The 15,379-nt window shown below is 45.1% G+C and overlaps 2 protein-coding genes across 2 annotated transcripts in view; both read right to left on the bottom strand.

Moving 5' to 3' along the window:
• The window catches only part of TRIM33 (tripartite motif containing 33), a 31,262-nt gene extending 20,145 nt beyond the window's left edge, over nt 1-11,117 (bottom strand). The window contains exons 1-4 of the mRNA XM_054395875.1: nt 10,682-11,117; nt 3,006-3,124; nt 2,751-2,898; nt 407-539 (exon numbers count right to left, since the gene is read on the bottom strand). Coding sequence (XP_054251850.1) covers nt 407-539; nt 2,751-2,898; nt 3,006-3,124; nt 10,682-11,117 — 836 coding nt within the window. The remainder of the gene's footprint in view (nt 1-406; nt 540-2,750; nt 2,899-3,005; nt 3,125-10,681) is intronic.
• A 974-nt stretch (nt 11,118-12,091) lies between these two features.
• Nucleotides 12,092-15,086, bottom strand: BCAS2 (BCAS2 pre-mRNA processing factor). Its single transcript, XM_054395880.1, has 7 exons — nt 14,994-15,086; nt 14,821-14,913; nt 14,653-14,723; nt 14,366-14,527; nt 13,443-13,493; nt 12,887-12,967; nt 12,092-12,386 (listed from the first exon to the last, which is right to left on the bottom strand). Exons 1-7 carry the CDS (start codon nt 15,084-15,086, stop codon nt 12,257-12,259), a joined length of 681 nt encoding a protein of 226 aa, XP_054251855.1. The 3' UTR covers nt 12,092-12,256.
• Between the last annotated feature and the right edge of the window lie 293 nt (nt 15,087-15,379).

Below are 15,379 nucleotides of genomic sequence, written 5' to 3'. Positions count from 1 at the left end.
ACCTTCCTTTACAAAATCACCCTGAATTGAAAGACTGCTGCATAATGAAAGACACCCTGCACAAAGTTACCTCCTCCATGACTCACTAAATCACTCTTCCTTCTTTGCAGCACCAAGCCTGCAGAGCTGTAGCAATTTCTATTCCAGTCCTGAGCAGGGTGACAGCACTGGTACAACACCAGGACAGTCAGCACCTCAACCACACCAAATCCCCTCAGACCATGTTCTCAACCAACTGATGGCTCAATGCTTTCAGGTTCCACACAGGTTCCCCTTTGCAAAGGATCATTTCAGGCCAACAAAGAGTAAATACAACAGTATTTAAAGACACAACTGTTTTAAATCAGTGCTATTTCATCCTCTCAGAAAGTGCACCACAGGAATTAAGATATGGTAATATTTGTACCTGTGTTCTTTGTGTTCCAGTAACTGACAGTCTCTGCATGTCAGCCTGTCACATGTTTCACAGAAAAGTTTTAACTGCTCTTGTTTGTGGACAGGACAGAAAACAGGACGTTGACCAGATGCTCCCACGGCCTCTGTTTTTAAAAATAAACCATTTTTGCATTTTAAAATAAAATGTAGACAATCTGAAGAGCAAAACAACTAACTTCCAAGCTAAGTAACGACCAAGAATTTGGACAAAGTCAACTACAGACCTGTTCTCAGCCTAAAGTTACTGTAAATGAATTCCCATTGAGGTATTTACAGTGCCAGTGTTTACAGCTGTTTCTGCTTCACTGGATGCAGAGGGAAGAAGGAATTCTCTCTGATCACAAACACTCAGAAGACACTGGCACTTTTAAGCATGTAAAATGTGTACACAGACACCAGGATCTGAACGCCTCTTTGAAAATTAAATTGCTTTCAGTTTCACCTCTGACACACTGAAGGATGGATCAAACCTCAACACTATCAAACATCCAGAGGTTTTCTAAATTATAACTTCAAGAAACCTCATTAAATCCTTTGTAACTGAAGTGGTAAAGGCAAAACAAATGTTGTCTGCGTTAAGAGTCACTTAAACCCCAGCTAAACTGCTTTACTTTTCCACTTAAACAAGTAACAGCTAACGTCAAAAATTAGGTCTGAGTTTACTAAGAAGTCCTGCATGGTCTTCTAAAGATACTTTGAGCTTAGCACAGAGGAAAGCAGCCTTTGGAAGATACAGCAGGTAAGGTATAAAACATGAATGTCCTCCTCAGCCTCCAACAATTTCTGCAGCTTGTTATAACATGCAAGTTATTGTAAAGATAGAGCTCATGAGTCTACAGCTGACATTCATTGATAAGACATTTCAAGTGTACAGGGCACATCTTGGACTAACAAGAAAGGGAACAAGCTCCTCTAAGGAAACAATGAATAGTCACTCCCCACACCCAAGAGTTACTAAGGACTGCTGTACAGAGGCCAAAGGAAGGCAATCTTCTTGCCACTTGCTCCCATACTTGATTACACATGGGCTTCCACCTTCAGAAACACCACCTAAATGTCTGATAGAAACTTCATATTATTGAAACAGCCATTTTTCAGCACCTCCCCACTCAGGTTACTGAAGGGAAAAGGGAGCTATAGTATCACCTTGCCACTTACAGTATAGCACCCTTAATGAAAAACTTTTGCAATTATTTCCAGGGCCCTGTAATTTGATTTCACCTTAAGGGTTCCATGACTACTAGGATTAACACATTTCAATTTAAATAGGTAATATTCCTTATTAAACAATATCCATTAAGGCACACAGAGAAATCTTTCCAAAAAAATGGAGTTTATTTGCCCAAGCCAGTGAAATTAGATCTGCTGGCTAAGAGAACTAAGCTCAATAGCACCCTTCTTAATTATTAATATGATTGTGACCAGAGCTGGCAAAAAGCAAAGCAATGTTACTCCTTTGAAACTGCAGAGAGAGCAAAATGTCAAGATCACTTCTCTTCAATATGATCAGTCTTAATCTACATCCAGGCTATGTAGAACCTAGAGATCTTTCAATCAGAACTTTTACCCCATTTCCAAACAAAATCCTGTAAGGGAAACTCCTTTTACCCAGTTTTGAGAATGTTTTCCACATTTCCTCAAACAAAATAAGGTCAGATGACAGTTTAAGGGTTAACTGCTAATAAAACTGCATGTCTAAACAAATTGTACACACACTCCCCACGTTAAATTTTGCTAACTGAAAAAGACACTGAACCTAAAATAAATTCAAATTCCACACTTCCCCAGTAATTTCAACACAACAGTGACACTATACTGAATATGACTAGAAGTTTCTCTCTATATACTTGTCTACTGGGAGAGCTACAATAGCTCCTTACAATCAACTAGAGCAAAATGAGTAACTTAACTTCCTTGGCCAATAGCTAAGATTACCAAAGTATCAGTACTCTATAGATTTCAACTCCTCCCCTTCATTATTCTACTGAATAAAAAGATTATTAAGTATGGACTTAAATCCTTGCCCAGGTCTGCAGTCTCAGTTTCTTCTATAATTAAGACTTTTTTTTCCCCACTGGAAATTAAACTGTACAAAGTATTAGCAAATAACCCATTTTAGTTTAAAATTTCTTTTTTCTTCTGGTTTTAGAGCTGCCCATTTTGCATTGGCAGCCTTCTACCAAACTCTTCCCAAATCTCTGAGGAAAGCTATACAGCTGGTTCCCATCAAAGTAATCCTCCCTCTCTCTTTCCACCTGTGCCAGAGAGAAAACGTTTTTACTACAGGTAGGACTAAGTGACATCCAAACACTCACCTGAAGATACATCCTCTTTTTTTCTGATCATATGATCTTTAGTGAATTTGACTCGCTGATGAGCTTCTATACAAGTCTTGCACAACCATTCCCCACACTCCACACAAAATCCAACAGCACTAGCATTATCTTCACAGCTTGTACACACCTGCAAAGGGATTTGGGCAGTTACCACCATTTTCCTGGAAAGCATTAAGATGGACAGAAACAAAAGTCCCATATCTGAATCCCATGCAAGAGGGGAAGTGCCAGTACCTGTTCTGACTTCTCATCGGAGCTGCTCGGCGTCTCGGATGTGTCTTTCACAAAGTAGTTATCCACCAGATCGATCTGTCTGCATTCCTGGCGGCAGATTGGACATCTGATTACACCAACTGAAAGCCAGAAAAAAAAAAAAAAAGTTTCTGAGATTTAAGAGTGTGGGAAAAAAAAAAAAAAAAAAAATCAACATGCCCACAGTCAAAAGATGACAACACAAAATCCTCGGACTGCTCATTTCACTTGGGTAAATGAACAGAACCCACTGGTGACATTACCCCTGAAAATCTAGCTGTAGAATAGCTGTGTAACAGATTCCTTCCACCCCATCTCAAAAAAAAAAAAAAAGAATCACCTCAACAACAAAACACAAGAAAAAAAGCACCCACAAGCCACATACAGCTCTTCAGAAAAGGTTCCTTACCTACAACAGAGTTCTGAAAATTTCTATCATACTCATTTTCTCTTACTGATTTCTTCATGAAAAAAAATGTATTTTTAGCCAAGTCACTTGTTCTCCCCAGGCAAATACCATCTTTTCCATCTCCCCCTCTCTTTTTGTCTGTTAAACCCAAGACATCTGTTAATTACTTTTTATAACTATTGCCCAGTCTTTCTGTGCCTGGACAGTCAAGTGTGATGTTCATGAAAATGTCCAAGCAGTGTCACAGCATTCTCCCAGACACCCCACAGGATGTTTTCCAACCCATTCCCATAAGGCAGACGCAGCAATACCAACCACCTGAAGTTTAGAGAGTTCTGCAGGGAAGGCTAACACCAAAAACCAGGTGTTGACAGCAAGTGAAGAGTTTTGTCAGAGCAGAGAGGGGCAAGAAGCACAAATTCTACAAGGCAAGATGTTGTCAAACTGCTGGTTACACAACTGCTGCAAGTCCCATCTTCCTTGCACTGCACATCAGATGTTCTTATTTGTCAAAGACTTTATTAAGAACACTAATGAGAGTAGCATCTGTGTAATCCTTTTAACTGCTTATGATTTAGACAAAGCACACTAAACTAGACCACAGACAAAAGATGTCAGAAAGCACAAAACCCAAGCAAATCCAGGAGGAAAAGTAATTTAGTTTTTATGGAAACAGAGAGACTGCTGAAAAAAAACCTGCAACACAATCCAGCAGCAAATAACAATCAAGCATTTCAAGATGCTTTTAATCTACCATTGCCAGCAAACAGCTAAAGCTGCAACAAAAGCATTTTTCTTAATTGTGACTCTGAATTATGAGAAGATCTTGTATATATTTGTGTACAATTTCCCAAGGGTAACAACATTTCTCTGATGGCTGTTTGCATGCATCTCAAAACAGGCAATTTTCTTCAGCAGATTAATGTAACTATGAAACTACTTCACCTTGAACCAGTTTCAACAGGAAATTTATTAAAAACCTACCTAAAATTAATTTCTCCCAGTCTGACATCTTAAGTCTGACAACACCAAAATGCTCTTCCAAATTTTAAAAACGCTTGAGAGCTACAGAATATGAAAGGCCTCACTCTCTTGTTGGATCAAACCAAAGAAATCATCTCCAGAGAAATCACCTCCAGAGAAAGCCTACACCAAGCTGAAATCAACTCATCTGCCCCAGTGCATCTTTGCTAGGCAAGACACACTGCCCAAAAAGACAATGTTTTCAACTCCTATCTACTACTTTTGCACAAGAAAGAAAAACCAAACAGGATTTTCCAAATCTTATTCTGTATTCTCTATCAATGCCTCTAGTCATTCCCTTCTGGAACGTCACTGGATGTTTCAGAGACCATCTGTAAAAGTTCAAGGCTTCCTGAGGCAGTAAGAGTTAACCTCTTCTCCCAAGCCCACATCCTACCAACCCCCTCCATCTAGTTTTCTAGCTTTTGTTTACAAACACCAGAGAGAAGCTGGCTGGGAGCCTCCAGTGCTGTAGCCCTGGTGCTGGAGAAAGCGGGAGTGGGGAAGAAGCAAAAGGGAGCACAGCTACAACTATCCATGGAAACCTACCTACTCACTCCAAACACCACCCTTGCTAAGCAAAACAGCTTCCACAGTAAAGGATCCATACATTCACTCGCTGACTTCAAGTTAACTTCAGTCAACCTAAAATGAAGTTACAACTGAGCCAAACACTTCTTAAACCTTGCAGAGAACAAAAGCAACAATGGAAAGTAAAGTCACTGTAGTTCTATCTGCAAGACAGCCCTTGGCAGCAGAATGAGGGGCATGCTGAGGGTGAGGAGATCACTGATCTGAATGGAGGAGGGCATGGCATGCATACAATGCACTCGATCAAGGGATAAGATGCTACAAAAAGCATTTTACACTTCAGCAGCACTGCTCACCACTGGATCCCTTCCATCACTGGGCTAATCCTTCCACTAATTCAAAACCATAAATTCAAAGTGTCTCTTCAAAGTACCTCTCTATTATTCAAAATCTGAACTTGAGCCCTATAAAGAGTGATCCTACACGAGACCTTGGAGCTGTCCTGAATGGCAGCAGGCTGTGACCAGCATCCCCACACAGAGCTGGGCCACCTCTCAGGACCATCTACCAGCAAAGTCAAAGGAAGGCCAAGACAAATCAACCCCCTCAAGACTCAACTACCACCTGCTGAGAATGCCAATGCACTGTGAGTCTTTGCTCCAAACTCAAAGAGGGATTTTTAACCACAGGCCTCTTCCACCCAGCCAGCTGTCTCACTATCTAAGTGATTGTGCACAGCAACCTTCATGGTGTGGGTGTCTGTTGATACTCCACTGGATCCAAATATTTCTGCCTGCCCACCTGTGCTCATGTTTTGTGTTTATACATACACAACTATTTTATTTAGGATCCCCTTACTACAAAGTCAGTCTGAATCCTGTCATTCTCAAATCTGTAATTAACTCACTGCTTCATCACAACATATTTTACTGAATTACTTGTTAGTCTTTAAGTCAGTTAATCATTAAGTGCTGCTAAAACTCAACCTTTTGATTTGCCTCATGCTATGAATAGCTTTTGAATTGCAGCTAAATCACAACCCTGTCAGACCTACTCCTTGGTGACACACACCCTTCAGCATCACAGGCTGCACTAGCAGGTCCTGCCAGCAGGTCCAGGACAGGGATCCTTTCCCTGCTCAGCACTCTGGGAGACCACAACGGGACACTGGGCCCAGATTGGGACTCTCCAGTACAGGACAAACTTGGGCAAACTCAGTGGTAGCAATCCAGGTGATGAGGGCTGGAACACACAACGTGCAAGAACAGCCCACAGCACTCAGCCTGCATTGGGGAACCCTTACCTGCAGGGCAGAGCCAGGCTTTGCCCGGAGGTGCTCACCAAAAGGAGCATTAGCACAACGAAACATTTCACACATTTACAACAAGGATGGTCAAACACTGCAACAGAGGCTCAGAGAAGTTGTGAAGTTGCCATCACAACTGGACAAGGCCCTAAAGAACCTCCTCTAACCAGACCTGCTTTGAGCCAGAGGTGGAGCTAGGCATATCCCCAAGTCCCTGACAACTTCTGCCATGCTGTGCTCCTTCAAGAACATTCACTTTAAAAGAAATGACTTAGGTTTTCTCTTGATACATATGAGACCACAATGAGCACTTGCTCAAAACTCTACCATATCATTCACTGACAATCAAGTCATCAACAATCCTAATCACTGTTGAGGGAAGAGCATCGTTTGGTTTTAAATACATGCGTTTGGGTTGGGTTGAAGTGTGTCAGGCTGATTCCCAACACAAAAATGCTAAGTGAATCTAAGAGAATTCAAAACCCTTTCAGATGTTTATACTGTTATAATAATGACAAAGCTTCACAGTTCAGGAAATCTTTGCAGGCAATCTCTAGTAACTCAAACTTCCGCTCTAGGCTCAATCTTGGCATGTACACAGCCCTCTAAGGAATGAATCTCTGCCAGGTTTCATTTATTGGTTGGGAATACCAACAGCAGTTACTGCATGTGCACAGTATTTACTTCTCTCTCAAAAATAAAAGGGTCCAAGTAAGTTTCTGCATAGCCATACACCCAAACCTCCAGTTTCAGTGATTAGACCCTGAAATAAACCCTCTACAGGTCAAGCAGGTGACACAAACTGAAATCTATCTGAATATAAATACATTTTTAAAAATAAATAATAAAATACTAAAAATTGCTTTCAAAGTCCACTCTCCTAAGTCAGTTGATTTTTTCTTTTTTTTTCTTACAAAAATAATTCCGTGTTCACATCACAACTGCAATGCACAGACCTGACTACATCTTATATTTAATAAGGAAAACATTTATAGCAGTCACAGACATCAATCCTTATAAAAGCATCTAGAATGTCCTCAGACAAGAACATTATTTTAAAATACACCAATGATTTAGACTGAAATTTAAGTTTCAGACGAAGATTTTTCAGGACTTGGCCTTTGCTGGGCTCCAGCACACATTCAATGACCTGAGGGTCTTCAGCACAGGAGAAACCTAAGGAATCAAGGGAGTACAGGTGATCTGTATTAACAGGCCCTGAAGGAAGTCAAGCTGCATTTACAGAGCTTAAGCAGGTTTTTTGATGCAGCAATTTTTAGCATTCTGGACTGAAAAGACAGTAACTACCACCCAACTCAGTCTAAGTAGTATGTCATATTCTTATAAATCTACCAGTTTTATGTCCCCCCTCCAAAGCAAACTAAAAATAGCCACTGGATAATTTAAGGTGTGATTAAAACATGGTTTCTAAATATACAAACACAGGGTACAGAAGCTGAATTCAGCCTATCAAAATAATTTATGATAGAAAATAGTTTATAGCACTCAGCAGTAAACATATTCTTCCTCAGATTATACAGACATGCACATTAACCCATTGTGGATGCTTCCCTTAGGCTCTCTAAAAGCATCTTGCAGCTGTTTTTTTTTAGTTTTTCAGCCTAATGAAGATTGTGACACTCACAAGGAGCTGGGAGAGCCACACATTTGCTCTATTGAGATAATCTTCTTAAGAGAGGTTGTAAATATCTCAGTGCAACACTGAAACCTCAAAACAATCTGTCTTCCCAGGAACAGAAGCAGCAGTGGGTGCATAAAGTTTTGGCTGTTTTTCAGTATCTGTTACTCTCTGAAATCTCCAACTTAGAAAACTCCCACATTTTTCAGAATGCTGTGATACAAATACAGCAATTTCTGTAACTGATTCAATCTGAAAGGAAGAGTCCAGTTAGACAGCTGAAACACCAGGCATTAAGAAACCACCTATCCAGCAAACAAAATGCACATTCCAAGAACCTATTCAGTCATTAAACTGAGCATGAGATGCTACCTTTTAATTAAATGGCATAAAAATGCACATTTTAAATATATAAAAGCAAACCCTCCTAATTTTTCCCCCTACATGAATGTAAACAACAACAAAAACAACTCTTGCAGCAGTGTAATATAGCAAGCTGTAACCTTAGACAACTGTTTTAAACTTCAGTCAGTGTTTCCCAGACTTTTAGCAACCAAGACCTATCTTCTGTCTTGACTAGCAGTGTCTCTCAAGGGAGTGGCAGCAGGGAAGATGAAGAGATCCTGATATAGACCACAAACTCCTGCCTTCAAGCACCCTTACTGTTTTCTCTGAGACAAACAAGGTGGCTTCATCAGGAAAGGCTACTGTCATTCTGTAGGCACTGACCTCACACTCAAACCCTGTGAAGTTGCTCCCACAGTTACTACCCAATAAATACACATATTTACTATTTTAATTATTGACAGCTGTTATAGAGCAGAATCTAAAGCTAATTGAGAAAGCAACCAGGAAAACACCAAAGAAAAACCCTTTTTTCTCCCCCAAAAGCACTGGTAATTCCCTTATCTAGGTGTAGAGACACTGAAAAATACCAGACAAACATAAATGCACATAAAATGGTGCAGCATATAATGCAGCAGTTCTCAGGGCAACCTGCTTTAAGTATAGTTATGGGTACCACTTCTCATTAATTCTTCCTTCATGAAGAAACAACTGCTCACGATTAAGGAGACTAGAGAAGCAGCAGAAGTGGAAGCAATACTTCATGACTATCAAACCCCACACCGACAGGGAAGGAACCTGCACAACTAAGCCACATGGTAACTAACTCTATGTATGTTGGGAATGTTCGTTCTGCACTCAATTGACTGGTAAGCACTTCATGAGACATTCAAATGATTCCATTTACCATGTGCAGAGAGAGCTGCAACTCACAAAACTGCATCTTCTGGCTGGTCAATGTCTCCAATGACCTGTGGGGCTCATACCCTTGGGCACTCAAACTTACACAGATACAGATGGATTATACACACCTCTACCACTATAGTCTCCTGGAGCCTACATGCACATCTTGCTCATGTCATTTACAAGTTTTTGATTCAACAATCCCAAGATGAATTCTTACTTCACCAAAGCACACAGTTAAGCATTCTTCAAATGTATATAACCAAAATTCATGTTCCTGTTTCCACATACTTAAAAAGTTACATTTCGTATTGTCCCCACACTTGTACCCTAAGAGATACAGTGGGATTCAGATTATCCTGCTGATTGCCAGTGAAACAGCTTTCCAAGTTCTGTATCCTTCACTAGCATACATCACAAAAAATGTAGAACTTAGAATTTAACAGGAAGAATAATGAGATCAACTGGCTGCTTTATCTAGTGCATCTATGAACTACTTTCAATCATCTTTTTCAAACTGATGGACCTTCCAAGATTACATCCTAGGCGAACTGCTTCTGAACAGTTTGGATGAAAGAACCACTATGAAGCCAGGTTAATTCCTTCACTATTCAAACCATGAAAGGCTCAAGAGCTTGCTAAAACCAGTGACATGTCACCAAACAAGACCTCTGTGAACACAGGGCCCAGTTAAGACCTGGTAGGGCCCTAATTTGGTCTGTAGACCACAGCCTGTGAGTCACTCCATTAAAAGCTCCAGAAGCTTTTCAATTCCTTCCCTGAATATACAAAATCAAAAATAAAATCGAAGCTGTGATTTCTGTAAGAACACCTGGAAGGAGCAGTCTGCACTTGTTCCAGGGTACCGAAGTTAGTCAAGTGTCAAACAGTACTGCAATATTTTAAGGCAGAACACAGGATCACAGGATGTTAGGGGTTTTGAAGGACCCTCTGGAGATCGAGTCCAACTCCCCAGCCAGAGCAGAACCATATAATCTAGCGCAGGTCACACAGGAACACATCCAGACTGGTCAGAAAGCAGGTGCACTGTTCACACCACTTCCAACCAAGCGGGCAACACTATTTACAGCCAGATTTCTCTTTGACAGGTTTGTTCCGGAGTGCCGCAGAAAGGAAAAACTGGACACCTCACAGCCACGCCTCTGCTGTGGCACCCCAGCAGCGAAAACAAAATGCATCACGCAATTCACGCTATAATCCCAAGAACTTCCAAGTTTCAGCCGCCGGTTGCAAACACGAAGGGAGCTGCTGATGGGCCTTGTAAGACAGACCCCGGAGGATGAGGGCACCGACGGTCACGTACGCAACCGCTCCGGGTACAGCTACCGACCAAGGCCGGAAGAACTACCGGCTCAAGCCCAGGGAAGTTGCAGTCGAACGCTAGCTCGATACCAGAAAGGAGAACCACGCCAGAAAGGAGAACCACGCCAGCAAGGCGAAGAAACCCTCGGCAGAAGGCTCCCTGACCGCCCCCCGCTCACCTTGCTGGACGTCGCCGTTGGCGCCGCCGGGCACAGGCACGCTGAGCTGCCGCTCGGGCTCAGGCAGGCAGCGCCGGCAGAAGGAGTGCAGGCAGGGGAGCAGCTTGGGTTCGGCTTCGCGCCGGCTCTGCAGGCTCTGCGCGCAAACGGCGCAGGTGTCCAGCAGCGAGAAAGGCCCCGGAGCCGCCGGAGTCAGCGGGGGCACCGGGCTGGGGCCCGGCCCTGGAACGACACCGGGCCCCGCCGCCGCCTCGGCCTCGGCCTCCCCGAGACTACGCTCCACCACTGCTGCCGCCGCCGCGCCCGGGCTCTCCCTCTCCTCGGGCGGCGCGGCGGCGATGGGGGATGCCACCGTAGGCTCTAGACTACTGCCGGCACCCGGCCCGGTCTCAGCAGCCCCCTCCCCGCCGCCGCCGCCTCCTTTGTTTTCCGCCATGTTTCCTCCTTTGAACCCGACTCCCCGCTCCGCGCACGCTCGCCGTCACCACGCGCCGTGCGCGCGCCCAGCAGGAAGGCGGGCCCCGAACTCGCGCAGGCGCCCTCGGTACGGCCAGTTAAGGGCGCGTCCGAAAAGACAGGACGTGACGTAGCCGCTGAAGTGAATGGCCATTGGCTGGCGTTGGCAGCTTTCCCACCAATCACCAGAAGAGGGCAGGGTCCCCGACCACGGAACCGGCTGAACACGGAAACTGGCCGGAGCCCTGCGTTTCCAGGAACTGAGACCGTGAGCGCCCTACCACGCTGGAGGTCGTCACGGCCCACCCGCGAGTTTGGTGCAGGCAGGAGCCGAGAACGGTGTCACGGTTGTGTCGTGATCGGGAGAGCCTCGGAACCCTTCGGCCTCACAGCCGTAACAGAGAGAGCAATGCGAGTTGTGACGGCCGACGGCACTACAAAGGTTGACAGCAGGAGCGCCGGGCCGGAGAGACGAGCCGCTAGGATACTGATGCAATGGGACACTGCAAGACCTACAATGCTCCAGGCACAGAGGTGCCACACTGGGTGGGTGACTAGGACCTGGCAGCAGAGGGGAAGTGGATGGCTACTGTCCCAGCCCTGCAGCATAGGGTATAAACCCCTTCAGAAGGGCTGGGTACTGGGCACACCAGCAAGGGTCTACCTTGGCAGGGCTGGTCAGCATGTCCAGATTTTGCTCCTGGGCCCAAAGAAGCCTCATCCCCAGACCCAGCCTCATACAGGAGACCTGTCCATAAGCCTGAGAGCAGGGCTGCAGGATGGGGTCAGCCTGAAGCACGGTCTGCTCCGGATGTGCAGCTAAGGGCCCACAGCTACCAAAACAACCTTTATTAAAGGCACAGGGGAGATGCAAAAACACAAAACATTTTCTAAGAGTTCCTACTTTAGGGACATAATTGAAACAGCTCACAGTACATTGAAATGTGCCCTTAACACATTTGAACCACCTCCTGGAATTTAAAAACAAGTAAAAGAAACAATGAAAATACCTTTCATCATTGTACACAACTGCAGCTAGAGGTGTCTACAAACACCAAGCATCACCCAACCATTTTGGTTTGCCTTTTTTAATATATGCTGCAGTAAGACAGGGTTAAGTCACTGGAAGTCTTGCTGGATATTTTCCTTGTTTGCTTCCCCATGCTGCTGCTTGATTTGTGAAATTTCATTTTCTAGCTGCACAATAGTTCGTTCAATCTCATAATTTTTGCTGACAAGAGAGACCCATCTGGAAGGGAAAAGAAAGAAAAAAAGCTTTAAAGCTTTACTTAAGCATCCTGTTTTAAAAATCAACAATCAACATTGCTCTGAAGAAAGCCCAAAGATACCAAATAAGAGAATTTCTCATTATATGGCAAATCTCAGTTGATATCAACAGTAACTTGAGCAAAAGAGTAGGTTTTAACCCTGTTAACCCTTCACATACATTTAATTTACTGGATTCAAATCTGCTAGCTTTAAGATGCAATGTGAACAGGCAATTTCAAGCAACTAATGTGTCCTCCTTTCATCTGCCACTCATCGATTCGCTCAGCCACCATAACCATCACAAAGATCTGAATTAAAGATGCTTGAAAGCGCTTTCTGCAAAGTAACAATTCCCAAGATAACACTCTGCAGTAGCACCAAAGACCAAAACACTCTGCAGATCACCAAAGACCTGCATGAAGAATTTCAAGCACAAGAGATACTCATGGAAAATTTAACAGAAGAGTTCCAGATACTCACGTAGATTCCATTTCTCGTAGTTTAGCCCCAGCTGTGAGCTGCATGTTCTTTCGTTGCCAGTTCAGGTCTTGGATGTTTTTCCTGGGGAGAAAAGATGTATGTAAAACTTTTTCTGTTTAAAATATGTAATACCTGCTGCTACCCTTGAAATACACCTAATGCTTAGAAGTATTACCAGGAAACACTTGTTTAGCCAGGATCATAACTATAACACATAGAGCAACAAATGCCAGCACAGTGCTGCACACAGAACCCTGAGATCAATAAAATAAAATAAAGCAACCACTCCTTCCCCTCTACTACAAGGTAAAACTTCAAACATTCCAGATGGTCAAGTGCATAACACAGGAAATCAGTTTTGTGATTCCACCACAAGCCATTCTGTTCAAAGCAAAGGTTCAGACAAAATAAAACAAACATGGAGTTGAATAGGCATCTTGAATATAACCACTTGGGGAGGGCTGGGTCAGATATCTTTAGTATTGGGAGGAAGGAGGGAAAAGGGGTGCATTGTCCTTTCAATTTCATTATAAAATTATGGAAAAAATGGGCTCACCTCAACTTCTGAAGCTCTTTCTGGGCTTGTTCTATCATGTGAACCAGATGTCTAATAGCAAAAATCAAGCAAAGCATTAGGAAAATGTGCAATTGCTGGACCAGCCCCATTTACCCTGCAATGTAACTCTTCAAAGTTAGAGACGCCACAAGCCACTTCAAGGCAAAGACCAGCAACTCAGTGCAGTCTGTCCTTGTTCCTCCTGAGAGGAACAAGAATCCTGACCAAGATGTTATTGTAACACCTCCCTGCATTACAGCCCACCTTCCAATTTTAATTCTGAAATTACCTGAAATCAGTATTTATTTTCTTCCACCGTATCATTGTCATCTTTTCGTTTCCTGATCCATGTGAGCCTCTGCCTGCCTCCGTTCTCCTAAACTAACCTTCTCTCAAAGCTAAGTTTCATGCTCCTTTTTCTACACCTTTATTTGACGCTAAGCTATCCCTCCTGAAAGTGGACATTAGTGCTCTCTGCCTGAGACTGCCCTGTTGCTTCCTGCAGCTGTGCTGTCTACAACTTTTTTTGGCTTTTACAACAGCTTTATTAATAATGGCTCCAGGCTGAGCAGGATCAGTAGTAAATCATTTCCACTACTGAATTATCACTTCCCAGGCTGTCATTAATCTCTTTAATTATCCTGCATTAAAGCCCATTATCACCAACTCCTACCCAAACAATAGCTCACAAAACTCAAGGCTAGGGTGTTTTGAAATATAGACTACTTCTTGGCCACAGAGACAGCTGCTCCTCTTTCAGATCAGCCTCCTCCTTTTCCACATACAGCTCTCTCAAATCGGCTCAGTTGTTCCAGGATTTGTTCTAAAGGTCACCACTGGACTTACACAGAGCAACGTGAGAAATACACAGAAGCTTGGGTCAGAACTTCAGCTAGGCTCAGCAAAGAGAATGAAAGGCTTACTCGTTGTACACCTTCCACGCGTTACAACCATGCTGCGACATTAATTCCAGGTTCTCGATGCGGACTGCCTGGTGCTCCAGCTGCGCCATGGAGTTGTTCACGCACTCCTGCCACGCTGTGATGTCGTTCTTCTGGCCGGAGGACGGGGCCGGCAGCTCGTACCTGGAACATGCCGCCGGCCCACCTTAGGAAAGGGCGCTGCAGGCACCGAACATCTGCGGCGCTCCCCGAGGGTACTGCGGCCACCGGCGATGGGGCTGGAGGCTGCCGGGGCCGCCTGCGCTCACCTCTTCATGCTAAGCAGCTCCAGGGGCTGCCGGGCCGCCAGCCGCTCGAACTCGTTCCGCATGATCTCCGTCTGCGGGGATGCAGCAATCAGGCGGCTGCCGAGGCCGGCCAAGTGAGGAGAGGACCGGCCAGGGGAAGGAAGGGGAGGACCGGCCGGGCCGCCTCACCTCGAAGGCGCTGTAGTCGTGCGCCGGAAGGTAGCTGAGGTAGTTCTTCGTCGGCCGGTATCGCCGCGTCTCCTCCTCCACCAGCGCCGCGGCCTAGCGCACATAGGGTGTCAGGCAGGAGCGTCGCCCGCCGCCAGGGCCCGCCGTACCGCGCGGCCCCGGCCCGCACTCACCGCCTCTCGGACGCCCGGTGCCTCATAGCCCTGGTCGAAGTAGGGCAGCGCGTCCACGACCACATCGCCAGCTACCAACCCCGGCCCCGCCATAGTCGACCACGCTCTGCGCCTGCGCAAACCCCTCCCCTTCGCCTGGCGGCACTGCCGCCCGAACCGCAGCGCGCCCCCTCGCGGCCAACGGGACTTGGCATGAGACACGGCGACGCAAGCCACCCGACACGGCCCGCCCCTCCCGGCTCTACCCCCACCCCGGGCCCCGGCGGGGCGGGCGCAGCCCCAGAGAGGAACGGAGACACGGAGGAGTTCGGGCCATCAATTATTAGCGTTGGCAGCAGCAGCACACAGTGCGCCGCGGAGGCGCGAAGGAGTCCAGCTCCGCTCCG

The sequence above is a fragment of the Indicator indicator genome, chromosome 35 (genome assembly GCF_027791375.1).
Source record: "Indicator indicator isolate 239-I01 chromosome 35, UM_Iind_1.1, whole genome shotgun sequence".
NCBI lineage: Eukaryota > Metazoa > Chordata > Aves > Piciformes > Indicatoridae > Indicator > Indicator indicator.
This window is presented reverse-complemented; position numbering and strand designations above follow the sequence as displayed.